Source organism: Salvia hispanica, chromosome 1 (genome assembly GCF_023119035.1).
Source record: "Salvia hispanica cultivar TCC Black 2014 chromosome 1, UniMelb_Shisp_WGS_1.0, whole genome shotgun sequence".
Taxonomy (NCBI): Eukaryota; Viridiplantae; Streptophyta; class Magnoliopsida; order Lamiales; family Lamiaceae; genus Salvia; species Salvia hispanica.
In genome coordinates this window covers 17,518,042-17,531,536 of record NC_062965.1, presented here as the reverse complement: position 1 = coordinate 17,531,536, position 13,495 = coordinate 17,518,042, and the positions used below count along the sequence as shown (strand labels likewise).

Sequence of the window (13,495 nt, the reverse complement as noted above, 5' to 3'; positions counted from 1 at the left end):
GCACAAGAATCACGAGAAAGACAATTCACTTTGAACATCATTATCGAAAGAATGTGCTTTTTCGGGATACTCGGCCTTTTCTTATTTCATATGACCTAGCTGATATGCCCTGACATGGTTACGTCGGTTTTTACTACATTGGCATAGATTTTTCACATGCAAAGACCGCAACATTACAAACATACGAAGCCACATTTTTTCTTGGCTTTGAAAAGACACATAGAACCTCGGCAAATCTTCGTACGGCCTTATACGGCTTCCCCATCTTGCTCATTTTCAAAACTGATACAAGATATCAAATTATAGCACGGATCGGATCATATCTCATTAATCCTTTAGAGGTGAGCACATAACCATTTCAAACTTGAGCAAGCGGTACGATACCGAGAATTTCACATTTCTTGTCATCGGCCATTGTCTGAAAGTCTTGAGTTACAAGTTTATTTCAGGAAAACACTTGTAAAAGGACTTGTGATAAGTACATCCGAGAATCACACGACGATCATTTGAAGTGAAGGGACATACGAGAAGAGGCATTCACAAATTGAGGTCATGCGAATCATTGACATTGTCATAAGTAGCAACATTAACGAGGGTTTCAGCTTTGGGGATTGTTAGGAAACTTATTCTTCTTGGGTTTGATCATGACTCTCTGCTTGCATAGTGCCCAACATCACCACGGTTGAAACAGCACATAGGTTTAGGATCTTTGGCTTACAGACACAGACCTAGAATTTTCCTAGAGTTTGAGGAATTGCAAGAACCCTTTGCGGCTCATTGCTTACCTCTAGATTTAGATATTTCCCTCTATTTATCGACACGCCTTCCCAACATTAACATCGTGACCACTCACACAAGCGGTGCTGAATTTCGGGAGCTAGCAATCGGGTCTAGAGAGACGATGCTAAATGCTTAATAGCGTAGCTTTCATCGCTATAGAATTCGGGTATGGCATTGTCGGTATGCTTGTGTATTCATCTATTGTTTTATCTTTGACCTCTTAATGTCTGAACTAAGCTTACGGAAACCTATCCACATTGTCATCAATATCTTTAGCAAGATCAGCTTAAATTTGAGCGAGTTTTCAAGCAAATACATTACGGAAGACATAGAGTTTCGGTATACGAGTATCAGTAATTTCCACATTTAAGCGGCCAGATTCCTCATGATCAACTTTCTAATCACAGAATCAGATAGATTTAACACAATGGAAGCCCTAGCCAGATCATTCATCTCATCAATTTTATCTTTGGCGAGTATCCTCGGGTAAGTACCATCCCAAACAACTTTTAACACTTTTGTTGAATCAAAACACATTTCTTTTTCTATTTCCAAAAGAAAATCTTTTTAACCATTAAAAGAACCAAAAGGGTTAACCATTTTACAAAAAAAATTTGCAACCAGAAAAAAGCAAAAATGAAACAAAAACCCTTTAACCGGGGAGACATACCCCCAACACAAAAACAGACCAAGAGCTTTCACACAAAAAAGGGATCAAACCCTGATCCAGAAACGGCCCAAGGCTATCCCCGCAATACTCCTTTTGAGGCGCGGGGCCCGGGGCGACAAGTGCTGGTGGTCAAGCGAACCCGGATCCGAGCACAAAAACCCCAAGCAACAGGAAAAGCCGAAGCCCTAAGTTTTGCAGGGGTTTGTCTACCGAAACAAAACCCCAACCTATTTTGCCTAAAGAAACTTAACGAAGGATATCCAATTTGGTAACCCCCTCTCGAAGGATGATTCCATTTGCCCACCCCCTTTGCGACTCGGCGTTTTTGAAAACCCCCCGCTCGATCCCCTTTGGAATTTTAGTCTAGAACTAATTCGAGACCTTTTTGTTCGACAAGAGAGCTCAGCCAAGCTCTACCCACGCGGCTGTTTACACAAGTAATACAACTAAGATTACAACGAATCTAGTTCTAACTATTACAAGGTCTTGAAGTCAACCCACTCCACTCTCTCGCTTGCCTCCACTCAAGAACCAGTTAGTAACACTAGAAAGATCCTCTCGGATCGAACACAGAACTACTAGGCAAGGTAAAAAAAGAGATCAAAGAATCTTGCCGAACCCGTCACAACAAAAACTGATCTATTCTTCCGGAACTAGACCCAAAGGAGCACCAATGGATTTGATAGAGTTAACCCTCGGACCACCAAAACCTCCACTAATAAAACCCCCTACACTTTAGATCCAGTTCCACCGAACAAATCTCCACACGGCCTTCAAGTTCTCACAAACCCTAGTTCCCTCCCATACAAGCAATCGAAGAGATTGCTTCACCCAATCGACAAAAGATCTACCACTCAAAGAACCATGGAAGATCACCAAGAGAGGGCCCGGAAGATCATCGGAGAAGAAGGAAGAGAAGAGAAAAAGCTAAAGTCGAAGAGTAGAGAGAGAAAAGTGAAGATGAAGGGAATGAGACGGCTCACCACACCATTATTATTATTATTATTATTATTATTATTATTATTTTTATTATTATTATTATTATTATTAATACTTCACTGATTTTTTTTTCTATCTATTTCACTTTTAAACCCAAATTTTTTTTGTTATTTTCTATCGAGAGATTATTTTCTTTAATGAAATATTACATAGATTTGCGAAATAGAACCGAGATGATTGATGAATGATAGTATCTTCTTAATTGTGTACAAAAACACTAATATTTGATCGTGTGACATCATACAGACTTAGTAAAATTCTACTTAATTCCATAAGCACTATTCCCTCCGTCCCTCTAGTAGATGCAATTTTTTTTGACGATCCCAACACTGGAATACTTTGCTCGTTTCTGAAAAAGTTCAAGGGGTCAACTTTCGTCTTCACACGAACCAATCTCCTAAAATTATTCTTAAAATATTTAAGCCCCCAAACACTAGCTTGATCGTAGCTTGTATTCCCAGCTTCGTTGTTTCTTCCGATATCAAGATCCCTATAGTTGAAGTAAGCGTCCCGGATTCTGGGTGACGTGGCGTGCCATGTAGCATAGAGCCCCCTAATCCAACGAATACCGCTTCCGATTCATTGAGGTTTAACCACACCACTGCATAATGGATCATGAATATATTCCCTCTCCGATGAGGAACGGGTTTCCTCGTCGTAGGGTGTTCAGAACTCCCCGTACGGACTGAACTGCGGCTAGAACCTTCTTCTTGTAGAAGGAAGTTCCATATCTCCAGGAAGAAGGTCACGGGCCCCACCGAGGTATAGCGACGTGAATGAGGCGGCGACTGTTAGGTTTCCGGTGGCCGGAGAGTTGGTAGGGTTTAGGAAGAGTCTGAGGAGGAGATTCTCGTCGACTTTATCGGCGATGTGTTGCCATTTATCGACTAGCTCCGTCGCGTTTTCCTCCAGCGTTCGTGTCACGTTGAAGACGTGATGTTCTCGCACGGTGACTAGCGTCACCGTGAAATCTAACACGATCCGAAGCTGGTCCCTCCGCCGCCTCTGATTGCCCAGAACAAATCCTCTCCCATGCTTTTTTGTTTAGGATTTGGCCATCTGCGTTGATGAGGGTAGCGTCGACGATATGATCGGCGGCGATAGAGTGTTTCCGTGAGATCATGCTGTACCCTCCGCCACTAAAGTGACCGCCGACGCCGACGGTGGGGCAGACGCCGGCAGGGAAAGCGAGGGTCCTGCTTGTGCGGGAGATTGCGTAGTAAAGCTGGCCAAGGGTTGCGCTCGACCTCCACGCGCTGGCTTCGCCTTCTCGTCGATTGAAACCGATCGGAAGTTTCTCATGTCGATGATCACAAAGGGGCCGACGCGGAGGCGTAGGAGAGGCCTCGTAGTCGGCCGCCGCTCTTGACTCTGATCTGGAGGCCGAGGATGTGGGAGCAGTGGATGGAGGCTTGGATTTCTGACACGTGGAATGGGGTGACGATGAGGTCGGGCCTCCGCGGAAGGGCTGAGGCCTGGCGGAATTTTGTGAAAGTAGGAGAGTGGCGTAGGTTGCGTTTTGAGGGGTGTATATTGTGTCGGTAGCAGAGTTTAAGCGTTGGAATTGATCGATTAGGCATTCGACGAAATCGTGATAGCCATGGTTGTTGGAAGAGGAAGCTCCGAAGAGATGGAGGTTTGTGGAAATTAAGATGAGGTATGTGAGAGTATGAAGAGAGGCCATTTTTGTTGAAGTTAGTTTTTTTGTTGGTCTTCTATTTATAGAAAGATCTTGGGATTTAGATGTAGAAATGTACGCTCATGTCCAAACTCGTGTTCATATTGCTTTAACTGCATGTAGAAATAAAGTTGCATATGGAGAATTATATTTTACTAATATATTTTTCTTACATTTTATTATGAACAACTGGAATGTACCTTTCATGACTTTTTCAAAAATATTTTCTCGCAGTAGGAGTACTTTTTAAAAATGGACTTGGAATCAGAATGAGATTTTATTTTATAGATGAGACGAGGAAGTATGGTACTTCTCCTATTATTTAGGATAGAAGATTGGACTTGTCTATTTTCAAATTGGTGGAATAAGTAAGTACTAGTGGTACTACTCCTATTATTTTGGGATAAGAAGATTGGAATTTTTCTTGTTTACGGCCGCATTTTCTTTAGTGCCGAGTTTAAAAATAGTGTGTTAAATGAAAGGTAAATAAAGTAAAAGTGAGTTAAGTAAGAGAGATGAGAGAATAAAGTAAAAGAGAAAGTTACTTTTTGCCAAAAATAGAAATGACTCAATTATTTTGTAACTTTCTAAAATAGAAAAATGACTCTATTCATGTGTGACGGAGAGAGTACTAAATACAGAAAAGTGATATGAGAGTTGAATAAATTATCTCTAGTTGAGTTGCCAATCAGATTTTTCGGAGATAATTTATAGATATTGCCCCAGCCAATCAATAATGCGTTGCTGAAGAATGTTCCCTCCGACCCTCATTAATTGAAATTGTTTAACTTGGCACAAGTTTTAAGAAACGTAGAGAAAAATTGGTTGAAAAAATTAGTGAAATGTGGATCCTATTTCTATATTAACTTTATAATAAAATGTGAATGGAATGTGGGGTCTATTATTAAAGAGTAGAAAGTAAGGGGTGTTAATTATAGGTCGGGAAAAATATCGAATACGCCCTTTTCGTACCGAAAATATCGAAAATACCGATTTCGATACCGTGACCTTGACGGTATGATACCACAAAGATTCCGGTAAGGTAACGGTATGAATTTTCAAACGCCGCAGATACCGTATACCAAATTCTATATACCCTAAACTAAGGTAGATACCACAAAAATATAAACACAATTATATAAAATATTTTATATATTTTTAAATTATAAAATCTTAATGGAATATAAATATAATTATGAATAAATTATATTTAATTTATTTTTAAAATTATAAAATATAAATAATATTCTAAATACTCTAATTTTCTATTTTAATTGATGTTGAAAGTCAAGTATACCGCAAAAGTAAGGTATATCAAATTTCGGTACGGTATACCGAAAATGAGGTATGGTATCGGTATGGAAATTCGTCATACCGAATATACCGAAAATAAGGTATTCCGAAAACTTTGGTAAGGTAAAGGTATAACTTTTTCGCATACCATATTTACGGTATGGTGGTTTCGGTAAGGTATACCTTACCTACCCACCCCTAGTTAATTAATAGTGGCGGAGAAGAAAAAAGAAATTGATGTTAATTAATTGGGAACGGAGGATAGAATATGTAAATCGCTTCTGTATAAAATAGAGTAGTTCTAGTATTAAAGTAAAGTTACCATGGAAACCTAACAATGCGGATAATTTGCACGTATTGAATTCGTGTGGGCGGAAACTAATGTACTATAAATCTAAGATAATTCACGCCTCCCCTAATGCACCCAGCCCGGACCAATCAGGCAGGCAATCATGCAAGTAGAAAATTCCCAAAAATTGATATAATATAATGAACATAAACGACTAAATTTAGTCGTGTATCGCACGGGCGTGATACTAGTAAATTAAACGTGCAAGTTTCCAATAGCAATTTTCAAATTGTCTATACTAGCTATTAGTAAAGTTTTCCATATTAGGTTATTGACAAATTATAAGTTCGTTATTTGGTCACTTAGATTACATGCCATTGAAAATAATTTTCCTTCAACTTAATTTACATTAATTATTTTAGAAACTCATTTATAGGGGAGGATCCCCTCAAGTTAAAATCACAACAGGGATGTTGTGGCTAAAGGGCATACAATTACAAATAAAACGCAGATAGGGTAAGAGAGAGAAATGAGGGGGCCGGAATAATATAATACACATACCCCTTCTAATTCTTTTGTTCACTTTTTTTACCCATGTCTTTATTTAATTAAAATGTGGATGGCCAATTTAACTTTTTTCATTGAGTAGCTATTAAAATTTTAAGGAAGACTTTTTACTCTTAGTATTTTGTTTTATGACTAATACCACTTTTACATATCTATTTAAAATAATATTAAGATATAATTTAGAATTGAATTGTAAGATTATTTTAGTTGAACGGAATTAGTTTTAACTAATTATCTTATTATTATCCATTTAAAATTAAATTGTGAGATTGAATCTCATGAACTAAATACACTACTTATTTAATCGCAATACAATCTTACGAACCGAACACCTACGTAATAAATTATTTTTATATCTTCTAAAAAAATGATGAGCTTTGAATAAGTAAAGAATAAAAATTTCAATGGTAATCCTCCCTCCCTCCATTAAAAATATAAAATACTTTTCGTATAAGTTTGTTCCTTAAAATTAACTTTTTTTTAAATTTAATAAATATTTTTTCTAATAAAGTGGAAATTTCTAATTTATTATATCATGATCAAATTTATAAATTTTTTAATTGATAAAGTTAATAGAATTTCATAGTACATATATTTGAATAAAATTGCAAAATAAAAAAATTGCTCGCTTTTTTTTATAGCTTGCGAAAAATGAGTGGCCTAGAAAATTAATTAATAATTACAGAAATGTTATTGAATGGGAGTATTGCTTATAATATGTCTATAATAATTAGTTCTTGAGTGAGTAATAGTACTTAATATTTTTTAATAGGTGTGAAAAAGTGGATTTGTATATTATGATTGTAAAACAAAATACAATTGTTTGAACCCAGACTCGTACAATTGTTTTTCCGCAGGGGCATAGCCAGCTTGGCAACGGGGGGGCGATCTTGCTCCAATGAGTCTGGTTTCAAATCACACCGTATCGTGAGTTGCTTCTATTTTTTAGGCACAAGTGTGGGGCCCTTTGGGAGATGGGCTTCGGCAGTTAGTGGGTCAAGGCCTCCTCCTTAACAGGCTCCCGACTCGTTTTAAACCCCTCTCACATGATATCGGCGAGTGTGGAGGCCGCCAAGGGACCGACTTTTTTTCCCCAATTGTAAAACAAAATACATTTGTATAATATAATCTTGTAAAACAAAATACTAGGAGTAAAAAAGTCTTCCATAAAATTTTAATAGCTACTTAATGAAATAAAGTTAAATTGGCCGTCTGCATTTTAATTAAATAAAGAAATGGATAGAAAAAATGAAAAAAAAAATATTAGGAGGAGTATGTGTGTTATATTCTTCCGGCCCTCCATTTTCTCTCTCTTACCTCTATGCTGCGTTTCATTTGTAATTGCCTTCGTTTAAAAAGATCCCCCGCTCCGATTTTTAACACAAGAGGGGTCCCCCTCATTTCTCTTTCAAGCTTGTAATAAAAGCACATATATGTCCCCAAAGCATTCTACATGCATAAAGTGAAATTCACATTATCTAAATCTAAATTAAATATAAGTACTACTTTGTCATTATTTAGGAAATCTACATGTAAATTGTAATAATGACTGCTAAAATATTAAGCATATCGTCAACTTCTATCGCAATGCAATGCTCGATTGCTCGTGGTATCAATTGAAGTATGGAACATAACTATTTAGATAAGAAATTACGGAAATAATGTACGTATATTGGGATAGTAGTAAGGTGGTTAATGTTTAAGTTCAATCATCTAGGACACGGCTTCATTTAATAACTAAAATAAGGATGTTTTTTTCTATCTATTTCGAATTTAACCAATATTTTTGTTATTTTCTATCAAGAGATTATTTTCTTTAATGAAATATTAAGATAGATTTGCTAAATAGAACCGAAGATGATGTACGAAAGATATCTTCTTAATTTTGTACAAAAAGAGAGAATTTTTCAATTTTTTTAAAAATAAGAATATTCTTCAATGATTTCAAGCGATGATTAGTCGAATTAAAATACTCTCTATTCCATTAAAAATAAAATGTTTTCTAAGGAGCGGATGATAGCTTATATACTAATTATCAAGGATTAGTAGATAGTGGGCTTTCCTCCATACATGGACAACAGATGTGTATATTATTTGGTTCAGTCAAAAAAAAAGTTTAGCCCAAGTAGTGTTGTTTGGTTAAATTAGTGAAACCATGAAAACAATAAAAAGATGACTAAATTAACCCTCTTAAAACAAGCAGTCAATGGCTTCTTCATCTTCTTCTCCATCTCCCTCCTTTTACCTCTCCTCGTTATCTTCCTCCTCAAAAACCCTAGCCACCACTCCACCGCCCCGGCCTACCCCCTCCTCGGCTCCATCCTCACCATCTGGAGGAACAAGCAGCGGCGCTTGCAGTGGATCTCCGACATGATTGAGTTACACTACCTACAACGATAGTAATAGCTGGGAGTGTGAAACCCGAGTGTTCTTTTACCAGGTCGGCAGAGTATTTTCAAAGCTACCAAACGAATATAAGAATAGTATTTAAAAAAACAATAATATTTGATCGTGTGACATCATAGACTTAGTAAAATTCTGATTAATTCCATAAGCATTATCCCCCGTCCCTCTAGCTAGTAGATGCAAATTTTTTTGGATGTATAGATATTTCTTAAAAAGAAGAAATGACTCATAAAAGTGAGATGGTCCAAAAAAGAATACGACTCGAATAAAGTGGGACGGAGGGATGAGTACTTAGCAAGCGTGTGGTCACAAATCAACAATCATAGTACTTTATAAAGTAGGGTAATATGGCACGTCCAAATACATGTATATATAATAGAAGCAAGTACATTGCTTTATTTCCCTAATACAGACATTAATCAAATTCAAACCATTTTTATTCACCATAAGTTAAACTATAGCAACGAACTACGATCGCAACACCGGAATACTCTGCTCGTTTCTGAAAAAGTTCGAGGGGTCAACTCTCGTCTTCACACGAACCAATCTCCTAAAATTATTCTTAAAATATCTGAGCCCCCAAACACTAGCTTGATCATAACTTGTATTCCCTAAGCGATCTCCTGCCATTTTCCGATAAGCTCGGTCGCGTTCTCTTCCAGCGTTCGTGTCACGTTGAAAACGGTTACTTTCTCCGGGACGGTGACTAGCTTCACCTTGAACTCTAGAACGATCCCGAAGCTCGTCCCTCCGCCGCCTCGGATCGCCCAGAACAGATCCTCGCCCATGGTGCGTTGGAATTGATCGGTCAGGCATTCAAGGAAATCGTCGTACCCATGGTTGTTGGATGAGGAAGCTCAAGAATGGGGGGTTTGTGGCAATTAAGAAGAGAAATGTGAGAGTGCGAAGAGACGCCATTTTGTGTTTGTTAGTTTTGTATGTTGGTTGGTCTTCTATTTATAGAAATGCCTGGGGATTTAGATGTGGAAATGTATGTTGCGTGTCCAAACTCGTGTTCATATTGCTCTATCTGTCCCCAAAATAAAGACTCATTTTGAATTTTACTATATGGTTAAATAAGTTATGCGTATGTATTGCACTAATTTAATTTAGTTACGTAGTGGAATTCACATTTCATGACTTTTTCAAAAATATTTTCTCATAATTTTTTAAAATGGATTTGGAATCAAAATGAGATTTATTTGATATGAGATGAGGAAGTAATTGTAGTAGGAGCACTAGTTTATTTAAGATAAGAAGAGGACTAGTTCTCTCTAATTAGTTGCTACGTATTTTATACTCCCAAATACAGAAAAATGAGTTCAGAGTTGAATAAATTATCCAAGTTGAGTTGTCAATCAGATTTTTCGGAGATACTAATCTACAGATATTGCTCCAGCCAATCAATAATGCGTCGTTGAAGAATATATATAAATGCTGTGGGTAGAATATACATTTACCTAGCCTCTAAATAAAATAGAGTAGTACTAGTAATTAAGTAAAGTTGACCATGGAAACCTAACAACGTGGTTAATTTGCAGTATTGAAATGTACACAAAAATAATGAACGATCAATCTAAGATAGCCAAAATAGAAAGAAAAAAAGATACCGAAGTTATGTGGATCCCCAACGTGGGGAAAATTTCCACATGTCTCACTGCGAACAACTTCAACTATAACAAGATCAATTGAAATAAAAAAATAATAGTAGTATATAATTTTAGGCATTGATATGTCAAAGGAAAAATGAAACTAGAATATAAATTCCATGAGGTTTTAGCTAAAAAGAAGATTGATTATTTGGTGAGAAAATTCAAAATGAAAAGTTGATTACTTATGATCGAACGAGGAAATATATCCTTCAAAGTTGAAACATAATCATGCAATACAAAAAAATTATATTCCATCCGTCTAAAAAAAATAGTCAATTTTTTTTTGGTTGCCCAAAAAAATAGTCTTAATTCAAAAATATTATATTTCTTTTTAATATTTTACTTACTTTTCTATCTTTCTTGTTTTACCCACTTTTAAGTTCATATGCACATATCATACTATGAAAAAACTTAAAAATGAATAGTAAAAATTTTGACATTTATATAAGTTTTTTTATACCTCAACTAAAATAATTAGGTTAATTTTTGACCCGACATATAACACACAAATGCACAAATTAAGGGGTTTGGGTCGAGAGGGTTTTTTGGGCCTTATTGGGGCGACCCCTTAAGGACACGAAAAATTTTTGGGCGTGTTCGTGTCGGGGTTTATGTTATCCGTTTAAAAATGCGGTTTGGGGGGGTTAGGTTGTTATCCGTTTAACACATAATATTTTAATATTATTATTCTTATTAACACATATTAATATTATTATTCTTATTAACACATAATATTTTAATATTATTATTCTTATTATTTTCTTTTTTTAATCTTATTTTCGTTATTAAGGGGTTGTTTCGGCGAATGTGGTTGACCCCAAACGGTTCGGGGCGTTAATGGGTTCGTTTTCGTTTCATGTCCGGGTAGCGGGTCGGGTTCGTTTCGTTTTGAGGTTTTCTTAACGGGTCGGGTTCGTTTCGTTGTTTTTCCGGGTTCTTTCGTTATGCTTTGGAAATGATAACCCCCCAACGCACGATTTGCCCCCCCTAATCAGAATACTTGTTAAATGTTGCAATGAATAAATATTTGAAAAAAATAAATATGAATAAAACGTGCAAGTTTGCAGTAGCGGTTTTCAAATTGACTACCGGTAAATTTTTCCATTCACGTCTTTGACAAATATAAGTTCGTTATTTAAGCCATCAGATTATTGATTTTGCTTATCTTTTTTTTCCTTGCATTCCTACATGCCATTGAAATTTGAAAATACTTTTCCTTCAATTTCCATTAATTATTCTGAACCTCATTTCTTTAAATTTAAATATATGTCCCCACTCCCCAAAGCATTTTGCATTAAGTGAAATTCATATTTTAAGTATTTCCCTTTTTGTTCAATAATATTTGAGTTGTTTTATCATTTTGAACGTTCTATAATAGTGGAGTCATTTTTATTTTTAATAAAGTCAACATATTTCTTGTCACTTACTTTATTCTCTCTTGCTCTATTCTCTCTTTTATTTTTCTTTTTTTTTTTTTTCATACTTTATTCTTCCCTTTATTTAGATCACTTAAAAAAAACTAGATGGAAAGATTTTCTCACACCTTTTTTTTTTACGGGAAAACCTATATCCTCAAGATAGTGAAAAATTGATCACCCATAATCAATAGTTTTGGTTTTCTATCTGGGTTCATCCACAAAATTAGTCTAACTTTAATTGTTAGTATGTTTCTCTCTTGTATGAAGTAGACCGTCTTATTATTATCAATAGTCAACGACTTTGTTTGTAACTATTTCAAAGTTTACCAATTTTATTTTGTTATTTTCTGTTAAAGGGAACGCACCATTAATAAGTAACTTTCATGCACCTTTCTGAATCACATTATTAAATTAATAATGTTGTATTGTTACTTGTCAAAATCTAAGAATTTGTATTCTAATTGAGTTCAACGCATTCGAGTTTTGATATGTTAATTACAGGTGGATTTATTTCAGACTTTATTTTGTTATGTTTGGAATTAAGCGAAATGTCCAGTTCAAGAACGTATATGAAAAGATAACTTCTATGAACGAAATTGCCCAAATTTACATCTAGGTGCAAATTGTTGATTTTCAAGGCTTGTTTCTTGGAATCATTGAAAAATACCCAATATTAAAAATGACAGGATCATATTTCAGAATAAAATATGTCACGAGTTTGATTTAATAGACTATATTATAGATGTTTATAATTCTTTAAATTATCTTATAAGAAATTTCGTCAGTTTTATTAGTTAGGTCCATTGGCTGAGTCAAGTATTAATATAATAATCGAAAATTTGAAAGACTATGATCCAAAATCATGAAAAACGTTAAAAGTTATGCGGTCGAGTGATGTTTTACTATCAACTAACAACTTTTATGATTATTACTTTTTAATATCTCCTATATTTGAAGAATATTTTTAATACGGGAACTTATTATATTTTATTTTTTGAATTACCCATATCCTAAGTCACCTAAGAGAAATGAAAGTTTAACTTTTAGAGGTAAAAGCTTGGGCCTTAGCCAAAAACTCTTTAAAGAAACAATCGATGATATTTATTTCTTGAAGAAGTTTGGCTTTACACTGAATCATTAATTCTACATAATCAACTTAAGCAATTAAATCCTCCTTCATGGTGATAGGATAAAAGTATTTTGCATCAAAATCGTAGTGTTTAATTTGGGATTTGATGATGAACTTGAATAAATTCATATATATCAAAGAGGAAAAGTCTTTTTGGGCCTAAACATATAAAGAAGATTTTACGATTTTGGTCTAAACACTATCTTTTGAATTATTGCATCCAAACAAATGAAAACGGTTTAGATTTTGTCCATTTTGGGCGGCCCCTAAAACATTTGACGATCAATGCCATTTAACTCAATTTTGACTGGGTTAACAATTTTATCTCAATAATGTATTCTACCTTTTTAGTCCTAAACATATCGTCTTTATTCATCCACAATCACCATCCCATCATCCGCAATGGCGGTGCGGAGCCAACCCCGCGTTTGCCTCTGCGGTCGCGGATCTCCACCATCCACTTCCCCGTCCCCTGCCGGCCCCTCGGATTTGGGGATGGTAATGGTGGATTTTTTTTTTTCCCAATCTAAGTTGTGCATTCTTCGCTAAATCGAAATGCAAATACTATAATTCAATTGATTTCTGATTATGATTCTATCAACATAGTTAGGAAC

General features: G+C 35.5%; 1 protein-coding gene across 1 annotated transcript; it reads right to left on the bottom strand.

The window, feature by feature from the left end:
• Positions 1-3,329: 3,329 nt before the first annotated feature.
• Positions 3,330-4,133, bottom strand: LOC125188721 (berberine bridge enzyme-like 18). Its single transcript, XM_048085741.1, has one exon. It carries the CDS (start codon positions 4,131-4,133, stop codon positions 3,330-3,332), a length of 804 nt encoding a protein of 267 aa, XP_047941698.1.
• Positions 4,134-13,495: the final 9,362 nt, after the last annotated feature.

Bases quoted from the DNA above. Each gene is read 5' to 3' on its own strand.
- LOC125188721 (XM_048085741.1), bottom strand. From the start codon at position 4,133: ATGGCCTCTCTTCATACTCTCACATACCTCATCTTAATTTCCACAAAC.